Source organism: Notechis scutatus, chromosome 11, assembly GCF_049901735.1.
Source record: "Notechis scutatus isolate UNSWTSFEM ecotype Mainland chromosome 11, rNotScu1.2, whole genome shotgun sequence".
Taxonomy (NCBI): Eukaryota; Metazoa; Chordata; class Lepidosauria; order Squamata; family Elapidae; genus Notechis; species Notechis scutatus.
The window spans coordinates 12,551,829-12,562,219 of NC_142019.1; the positions used below are offsets into that span (position 1 = coordinate 12,551,829).

The 10,391-nt window shown below is 40.1% G+C and overlaps 1 protein-coding gene across 4 annotated transcripts in view; it reads right to left on the reverse strand.

Annotated features, from left to right (window-relative positions):
- ALDH1A3 (aldehyde dehydrogenase 1 family member A3) overlaps positions 1-10,173 on the reverse strand; it is a 44,774-nt gene extending 34,601 nt beyond the window's left edge. Inside the window, exons 1-2 of one of the 4 annotated variants that reach the window (XM_087972792.1) lie at positions 10,156-10,173; positions 55-159 (exon numbers count right to left, since the gene is read on the reverse strand). In XM_087972792.1, the coding sequence (XP_087828918.1) occupies positions 55-159; positions 10,156-10,170 (120 nt within the window). In that variant the 5' untranslated portion in view covers positions 10,171-10,173. Of the gene's footprint in view, positions 1-54; positions 160-9,307; positions 9,459-9,493; positions 9,723-10,155 lie in introns of those variants that run through there. The other 3 variants (XM_087972794.1, XM_026673068.2, XM_087972793.1) reach the window with 3 other exon arrangements.
- Positions 10,174-10,391: the final 218 nt, after the last annotated feature.

A 10,391-nucleotide genomic window follows, 5' to 3' on the forward strand; every position in this document is an offset into this window, starting at 1 on the left:
CGTTAACTAAGAAGAATGAAATATTGTTTCATTAAAGAATGTAGAAAGACAGACCTTGTCACCTTCTTCAATTTCACAGATCTTCTCAGCTGTTGTGGGGTTAAATGAGGGGAATTTCTTTCCACTTTTTGACTCATGCCATTCATTGTTAATAAATATCTAGAGAGAGAGAAAACAAAAGGATCAGAAGAAGCATTGACAAGACTACTGTATCCCTTGCTTGGTTTGTCTCCTTTGTTGCTTGAATAGCTCTAATATTTATCATATTCAGGAGCAGTGTATCATATTCACCCCATCAAAATAAGACACAGGCTGGCTGTAATAGTGGGACCCAGGCACTTACTCCCCAATGGTCATCCTAGAATATGGAGGAGCTTAGAAACAAGGTGGGTTAAAATAGTGAAGTTTCCAACCATCAGCTGCTGTGATGACCTGGGGTGTGGCACAAAGGCAACACAGTCAGTTAATCAATAAGAGTCCCTTTATTAGCTCCAACTTTGCGCCCAATGTCCTGGTTACCTTCTGGCTGGAGAAAAACTCTCCAAGGAACAGCCTTTAACTGCAGGGAATCAAGTCCAAAATGTGGTCAACAAAAACTGTAACTATAAGTCCAATCAAGGCAAGATGAGGTGACTAGTTTGGCAGGGCAGGAGAAAGAATTCCAGATGTGAAGGCACAGCAAAACTCAACACGCTTGGAAAAATGCCAGGAACACAGATAAGCAAAGTCAACACCAGATAAACTCATGTTTGCTCCCAGCAACTACCGCATGGAGCCTGCATTTCTTTTAAACTTTAATTCCCAGGTGTGGCTAATGAAGGGAATCAAGGCCCTTTCCTCCCCCATAAGCCATGCAGCCCACATTGCTCTCTTCTCCGTTCCTCCTTGTGTGCCCTAAGATGAAGAGGGGATGGGCCTGGGTCTTCCTCTGAATTCCCTCTCCCTTATTCTATCTCTTCCCAGCTAAACTTTGCCCTTCCCCAGTTTCCTCCACAGCCAACTGAGCTACACTCCCACTCCCTGTCAGCTGTTCGTCTTCCTCCTCAGATTCAGATTCCGACAGGGGTATGACAACTGCACATCACAGTGGGAAGTAGTAGTCATAGATGTGGCAAACATGCCAATATTTATTGATGCAGTTTCAACAGAAAAAGTAAATCACACTGAAGTCCAGGAGGCCAATTCACAAATGCAATTCGATATCCATGAGAGAAGGACTATCAAATTCCAAGGGACTACTCTTGTTATTTTTGCTGCGATGGATATCACTGCTCAGTTAGTGTAATATGGATTTGCCCCCTTCCATTGGTACAATGATTAAGCTACTGGGCTTGTTGGCTGGAAAGCCAACATCCCAGGTTCGAGACCCAAGCGCCATGCAACAGGGTGAGCTCCCATCACTTGCCTCAGCTCCTGTCAACTTAGCCGTTCGAAAGGATGCAAATGTGAGTAGATAAATAGGTGCCACTTTGGTGGGAAGGCAACAGTGCTCCATGATGTCATGTTGGCCACATGACGATGGAGATGTCTTCCGATGGTGCTGGCTCAACGGCCTTGAAACAGAGATGACCACTGGCCCCCTATAAATGGCAACAACTAGAAGAGTAAGATCTGCAGGGATTCCTTTGCCGTTTTTTTTAACTCTTGCATTAGTGATAGCTCTTTATTTGTATCCCGCCTTTATTACTTTTACAAATTATACTTTTTACAAATAACGCAAGGTGGCGAACCTATCCGAAACACCTTTTTCCTCCTCCTAGTTTCTCCACAACAACAACAACCCTGTGAGGTGGATTGGACATAAATTCCCCAGGAAAAAGCTTTTTCAGTCATGGTGTCTAACTTAAGAGGCCGAACTGAATAACCTTTTGTTGCAGGTAAAAAAACAAGAGAGGTTCCCAGGATGTTGAATGTTATTTTTCTTAGTTGCAATTGAGCCTGCTAATTAGTTTTAACTTGTTTTTATGGCCCAGTAGTAGATTTAATTACTATTATTATTGCATTTGATTTGTAGGTTCTGTAGCTGAAATGGCGGCTTTGTTTGGAAATTTAAAGGGCCTGTAAATCACCATGGGGGAGACGGGGAAGCATTTGTTTTAAAGGGTGGTCTTATAATTTCAAGAAAACCTACATAAACATGCCTGGAGAATTACAGATTGCCGAATACAGGTAGTCTTTACAATCCCTTGCAGCAATTTAGAATAAAATAGAATGAATGAGCTGGAAGGGACCTTGGAGGTCTTCTAGTCCAGCCCCCTGCTCAAGCAGGAGAACCTATACTATTTATATCTGTTCGTTCAGTCACTATAGTCTTCGACTTAAAACCACAATTGAGCCCAAAATAACCTTAAACTGTCTACCGTGGACCTCACTCCATTCTTAAGAGGCTTGTCTGGGGGCGTCCATAAGCGCACCAGCGTGCCTACCGTCCCTGTCCTACTGTCCCCATTTAGTCGTACTCATTTATTATGCATATACTTATACCTGTTTATACTTATATGTTTATATGTTATGTTCATATTTATACTTGTTTTCTCGTACATGGTTGTCGAACAAAACTAAATAAACTGAATAATAAATAAATGTCAGAGCCAAAGTAACAGTTGCACACCAAATAGAATTGTACTTGATTCTATTGACTAAAAGGTGGGTCATAATTAGAGGGCGAGGGGTGATTTTTTTTTTCCTTTCTGAAAAATGTTCTGAATGCTCTGCATTGGGCGTCCAATTATTTTGCAAAGCTCATAGGTTTTTTTTTTTTAAATGTTCCCAATTCATAACTGTGTTATTATTGGAAGCCAAAGAAAGGTGTGGGAATTAGAGATCTCTCTGAAATGGAAAATATAAAAAGAAATAAATATTTAAGTCTGGTAGAGGTCAGAAAACTCTAAAGATTAGCTACCCGAATTAAATTATCAGTTCTCCCAACAGACCATAGGAAGGTATAATTGATTTCCAAAGGTTGTATTTAATGTTGCAGGCTGAAGCATACTTTCCTTTCAGTTTTAATTCAGTCAGTGATATTTCAAACTAAGTCATCGTTGAAACATTTACAATAAAGGTAGATGTTTTAAAGATCACAAGGGTTAGCTGTAACAATAATGCCTGCTTTGACCTATCTCTTGGTTACTAGCAGAATGTTATTTCTTTATAGGAGTTAGCCTGACCGATTTGAACACGCAAAGATAAGACTTAGCTATTCCATTTTCTGTAAATCTAGAGCGCAAACGTGCTGCTTTTCTATAGTAGAACTAGATCTTTCCTATTGGGAGTTCAGTTGGCTCTGACAATATCCATCTTACAGAAAAAGTTGAAGACAGAACTATGCCGAAAGGGTATTTTGTAATGATGACTTGCAACCTTTGTCACTGGAACATTTTAGGTACTTGGCGATGTTACATGCTCGGATTTTACTCTTTGTTGTAAGGCCCAGAGAAACAGTTGAGATTGTGGAACAATATAAATTGGATAAACTTTCCTCATTTTTTAAATCAGGTACCTTAAGCAAACTGTACATTATGAAATGTACAAAACACAATATCTGATATTTTCAATTAAGGATATTCGGGTCACAGAAGAAAACCCCATTTGTTAAACGTTACTTGGACTAAAATGCATTTGCGTTATTTGGACTAAAATGCAACTAAAGGGAAGGAAACTTCTATTTAAGGCAGCATATTTAGGTTTTATTAAGCAGACTGTCATCCCCAAAAAAGAAATTTGCTAGATCATTTCAAAATTCAGCAGCATAATTGCAGAACTGTAAATGGTAAAAAAAAAAAAAAAAAAACCTTACTCGGCCCAGTTTAAAAATAAACTATATGGTCATGGCAATCAGGAATGTATGCAAATTGATTTATATAATAATTTGTATGAGCCTTTGGTGGCGTCAAGTTCAAAGAACTTTCTTTCATTTTAGCAAAGCATGGAAAGCATGATTCCTCATTAACATTCAAAAATAGGGACAGGAAAATATTTCTAATGGATAGTGTTGAAGAGTGTTTCTTACAAAATTCTGGCTGCTTTTCTACTTTTCTTGCTCCTATTAGAGACCAGGCAACTATCAGTAATAAAAGAGTTTAAAAGCACAGAAAGTATTACCTATAATAGAAAAGGAAAAAAATTAGAAAATTTATATTAAGAAAAACATCATCAATTAGCAACTTTTTTTTTTTTCCTTTTAAAGATCTGGAAATTTTTCAGACATTTAAACCAGAGAACGTGCTTAGCATCGCTAGAATTTGCTTAGATTTTTATAGGCAGAATGCCAATGTTATCCTTACTTAAATACAAAAACAACTACATTTGACGTGACAATATCCACAATGGGTGGTATCCATATCTTATAGAGACTTGTCATTAAAGTCAATTCAAAAGATCTGCTTAAATATTTGCTTTTGACCCCACATCAATTTAAATGTATGTAAATGTAAAACAGATTCTGACTTGAAACCATCTGAGCTACATCTCCGGACTGCCCCAAAATATATATTGTTTTAATTATGTGCCATCAAGTTAATTTTAACTCCTAATGACTCATAAGAATTTTTCTCCATGATGATTAAGAAGGAAATAATATCACAAAATCATTAGTTTCCTACTCTGCAGTCATTCCCATTCATAAACTAGTTTGAGTCAAGGTTTATTTGATTCTTATCTCGGCTTTTGTTCCTATGCAAGTAACTCTAGGCCATGGACTCTCACAATACTCTTTCTTCCTATTTTTCTATTCTAGTTCCACTTAAGAATAGTTCTAACTAATTCATTCTAACTAAGTTTATTTAGTGGCAGGGATAGTCAGGTCAACTCAACGTTTATTACAGTCAAAGACCAGAGCAAGTTAAAAACACTTTAAGGAATATCCAGTTAAAAAACGCTAGACTAAAATGAGAACAAATAAAATCTATATTAAAATCACAATTGGGCATCTAATCTTGTCAGTTGCATCCGAATAAAATACAGCACGGCCCAACTATAGTATAATAATAATCCTGAAACTGTGAGGCCCATAGTCATTCAATACTAAAATGTAAGAGAGTGATAATACAAAAGGGTTTGCTGCATTAATTGTGTAAAATGGTTATGATGGATTAATCACCTGTTTCCGATGGATTGTCAGTGCTGCTGCACAGGGATATAAAACCACATTGTCCCTTTTAGATCAGATAAGTTTCTTTCGTTGTTATTACCAGATTAATAAACAGTGTGCATATCTATGTGTTTGGTGCATGTGTGTACAGCGTGTGGGTGTATGTGGGTGGGTGTGGGTGGGTGTAAGGAGAGATGCTATATGTGCCTTATTTTCAATTACTACTGTACTTTATATATTCATTCATTCATTCAATTTCTGCAGCCACCCATCTCTCAGCCAAGTGACTCTGGATGGCTTACAATTCTAAAATATAAAACAGTTCAAACCACTTCAAAATAAATAGCCTTTTAAAGACCCTAGTAAAAGTCAAGTAACACATGGGTTTTTCCAGATGCCAAAAGTGAGAATCACAAGCTCCAGTGAAATGTTAACGTTATTACACTAAGCATCCTTAATCGAGCCATCTTAGCAAAAACAATTCAGGAACTGGAAATCACATAAATACAGCCCTGGAGCTAGCCAAATCTGATAAATGCTAATCTTAAAATGACTTTTTCCTTCTATTTTGGAATGTGGCAGAGAAATTTTAGTCTGAGAAAAATCCTTTTCTTTCTCTCACACTAAGAATCTCTGCAACTGCAACAATCAATGTTGAACTAAAATTTGAGTGAATGTGTTTTTATTAACGTTTATTAACATCACCATCTCTTTCCAGGCCTACAAGACAGAAATGCATCCAGCGGATGGGAAGTTTACCATTACTCCACTGATGGAAAGTGAAGAATTATGAATGGGTTTTGTTCCATATTTATTGTTTCCAATTCCACATTTCTATATAATTATAAATGTACATCCTTGGAGCCCAAAGAGTGACATGATAAAACAAGAACCACAACACTGCTATGCAAATGCCAAAAGTATTATGACTTCACAATGCTTATTTTGTTATATTGGCATCTTTGTAGTTAAGAACAGACACCTATGCTAGGGAGATCCACAACCAAACAAGCTTTTTATATCGCAGCTTTCTTGGCGTAATAGTTAAGGGAAATCCTAGTTTAAAAGATGCGTGCAAACCTTTAAAAATTCCACCTTTTGATGTATTTTTATCATTTCCAAATAAATGCAAACATGTATACAACACATTCGATAATTGAGGTTTTGGTTTATATTGTTTGCATTGTATTGTATTTATCTTTTTTTTAATTATTTGTAAGCTGCTCAGAGTAATTGGTAGTCAAGTGGCCTAAACAGTACAAATAAACCGATCAATTAGATTTCACAGCCAAACCTAAAAAGTCTTAAGCACATTTTAAAAAGTAAGGAAGAGTATGACAATCTTCTACACTAAAGAGAAATTTCTTTATGCAAATGTGATTTATATTATATTAAATATATTCCATTTGCGCCATTAATGGAATTCTTACTTTCTTTCTTGTGTTTACTTTGCTAGTTTCTCTGCTTATCCACTGATTTTGTAACCACCGTCTTCCAATTGCAACTCTGGGTAGTGAACGTAAACATAACATCTTATGAGTGGGGCAGTCACGTAAATATGATTAATCCATTCATAATAGATTCATCCAATTCATAATCTAGCTTCATTTTCAGGTCTCTATTTTCTTACTTCAGATCATTTCTCGAAGAGAGGGAAAAAGAACGGACCTCATCTTTTAAATATTAGAGTTGGATTTCAAATGCATCCCTGACTTCCTACCTTCTCCATTCACCGCGAAGGGGAAAAAAATGAAATTAGTACGATTGAAACGGGCTAAATGAAGTGGAGCCCTTCCAACTAATCCACTTTTAAAAATTGTCCAAATTTTAGAAGAGACGTGAGAGAGAAAGCAAATCTAAAATCCTTGACCCAATGCGTTGTTTTGTTAAAACAGCCAAGATGGTGGGATATCTCAGAAACTAAGCATCCATCACAGGCTGGTTGTCTTAAAACTTTTTTAAAAAAGCACACGACAACACTGTACAGATGATAAAAACAGTGCAATCCAGTCACTCTCAAAGTATGGAATAGGAATATTGGGTGAGAGAGAAATTCCCTGGAGATGGGCTCCAGCACAAGTATGGAAGCTCAGAAAAATTAAATCTCTGATCCCAATGACCGAGTCAGATTGGATCCTGCAATATTATCCTGGGACATGCATATTTGTCTTCCTTTGTATAGGAATAAGCTATATTTCCTCTAACACAACAGTCTTCAGGATGCAATCTCCAAAACAGCTATTCAGACTAATAATTGCAATCAGAATGCTATCCAATGAGTTCTTGTTTCTCGCTAACAGCGCTATGCGTTTTATGATCCTTTTCCACCTTTTTCTCACACGCATAGACTACTAGAGACAGACCAGGAATATTTCTAGTTGTCATTAAAGATTTCTTTTTTAAAAAAAAATGCTTTTTGGGCTATCCAAGTCAGATCTTATCCCTGTAATTCTGGGGAAGCCCCTCCCTCACTTTGCCTCCAGTTGAAATGTTTTTTGAATGGTTCTTGGCAGGTGTGTGAAATGTTTTATGCTCAGCCCCAGCACTGTTACATCACAGATAACTGGAAGCCTGGCGAAAATGCTCATCACCTCCACAGCCTCTTAACACGCGAGAGCTACCTGGATCACACAAATGATGAACTTTGCGTGTTCTGGAAGTGCAAACAAACAAACAAAAAAACAACAACACTTCCACCATTCTTTCACAAGACCCCTGCTGATTGACCTGGGGATCTAAATGGAGAACTTCCAACCTCTGGAGTGGCTACTGGATCGATGGTTAGACTCTACCTTTTCCCCTCCTCTTGCTCTCTCTTCTCCCCTCCCATCTTTTGGGTTATCAAATTGATGTCCTTATTTCTCATTGTGTTCCTTTGTCACTGTTTTGCTTTCTTGTTCTGTTATTCTACTTCAGTTTACACACCTGTTCATTTTTCTTCCTTTAATTACTGCAAGCCACCTAGAGTAGCGCCACAGCGAGAGAAGTGGAAAATAAATTTAAGAAATAAAAATCTTCCATGCACTACTGAAGAATTATAGAAGAGCAGCGAAACCTTGATGCCATGCATCTTCCTGGAAAATAATATAAAAGGGAACCTGCAAAGCTCAGTGGAGAGGTGTTTAAGGAACACCTGGGAAATCCTCACCCCCAAGGAGGCTGCTTTAGATTTCACTTTCCTTAGTAGATTCAGGGCTTCTCCCCCAAAAAAAAAATCCAGGAAGCCTCTTTTGGCACTTCCCACCCACCCCCAAAAGTTAAGAATTAACTCCTATTTAAAATCAAAGCTTCTATGATATTGCAACCCTATTTCTTTCTTTTGCAGAAAACATTGGGGGTTCCTCTCCTTTAACTCCACTGAGGATGCAGCAGTTGGGGGGGGAAAAAAGTGGAGGCTCCCAAACATATTATATAAAAAGCAATTTAATAGTAAAATGTTTAGCTTGCATCATGTTTCATGTCCAGAAGTGACTTATTTCTATGGGTATGAGATTAAACCTTTAAAAGCCCCACCTAAACCTTTTTATATAATATGAGAACCTCCACTTTCCCTCCCGCCTCTGCTGCATCCTCAGTAGAATAAATCAGAGGAAATCCCTTTTTTTCCTTCCCTGCAATGACTTCTGACATTCTTTATTAACCAATGAGTTTCTTTGCCTTGAATAAAAATTAGGTAGGGCTTAGCTAGTTGTGATGCCTTGGGGATAATTGCCGCCCCTTCTCCTCCCCAAAAGGCAGCTCGAACAAATGAATCAAGCCCCACTCCCACTTTCCCTTTAGAAGCATTTATTGTTAGATTTTTTAAAATCCCACCTTTATTACTTTATAAGTAACTCGAGGCAACACGCATACCTAACACTCCTTCCTCCTCGTATTTTCCCAATAGCAACTGACCACCCTGTGAGGTGGGTTGGGGTTGAGAAAGAGGCACTGGCCCAAACTCACCCAGCTGGCTTTCCTGCCCTATGGCAGGACTAGAATTTATGGTCTCCTAGTTTTTAGCGAGGCGCCTTAACCAAACTGGCTTTCCAAACGCTTAAAAAGCATTTATTGGAAAAGAAAAAAAAAAGATACTAAGGAACTAACTACTTTCCGAAACTCTCCATTTAAAAAAAAAAAGTTTTACTTCAAAGATAGTTAAGCAACACAACCCTAAAAGGAAAAAGGGGAAAGAAAAAAAAAAACCTCACACGTGCGCAGTCACACAGCACGCTTCACCTGATTATTGAATTAACCCCATTCTACTGGATGCATCCCACTCAGGGAAGCCTTCGTGGGCTCATCCGGCGAGCCCCAGGAATCAATTCCAGGCTTCCTCCCCCATTCAAGCCGGTTGCCCAGATGCGACCGCTCAGGTAGCAGCGAGTCGTAGGAACCCAACGACCCGCGTATCCTTCCCCCTACCTTGGTGAACTGGACCTCCAAGTTCCTTATCGGATGAGGGAGGGGCACAGAAGCCGCCTTCTCCGTCTGCCCGTTCTCCAGGGCTCCGTTAAGCGCTGCCATCCCGCACACAACACACACTCACTCACTCACTCACTCTCCGAGTGGGTCAGGTTGCGCGCGCCCCGCAAGACGCACCGCCGAGCAAGAGAAACCCCGCCGCGCTCTGCCTTTTTAAGAGCGCTTCGCTCCGGGCTGGGGGAGGGGGGCGGCGGGCTAGAGGCTTGGCCAGATGCTATCCACGCCCACTCGAGTCCGGCCCGCGCTGGACCAGCTGCAGGTGAGCGGAGGATGGCCGAGCCAGCGCCGGCTCCGGCGGCTGTTCGGAAGAGGCGAGAGCAAAGCGCGCGCAGGCATGGCCAGGAGGGGAGGTATCCCTCGGTGACTCCAAAGCGGAGCAGCTGTCCCGTGGATCCCAGCTGCGATTCCCTGGACGCCCCCTCCACTTCCTTCCCCTTCGCCAAACAATGCTGGTGATTGTGCCAAAAGCTGGCTTGGGGGTGGCCAAGAAGGGGTGGGAAAGAGTTAAGGTTCCCCCCCCCTTCCCCTTCTTCCTCTCCGTTGCAACGGGTGTGGGAGCCTGAAGCGCGCAAGACGTCCAAGGAAAAACAAGAGAGAGAAACCTCGGAGGAAATCATCTGTGTTACAACGCGGCGTTCATTCTCCGGGTGGAAAGAGAAGGGCCTTCTAGGCGGACTCCTCGCGAGAAGGAATGAGCTCACATCAGACTAACTCCTAATCAAAAACGGCCCCAGAAAGTCCAGTTTTCTCCTCCTTCTCCTCCCTCCTGGAACATAAACATGCGTGTATAGGGAGAGACATCACTTCACAAAGATTTTATGCCAAGGGCTGATGGATG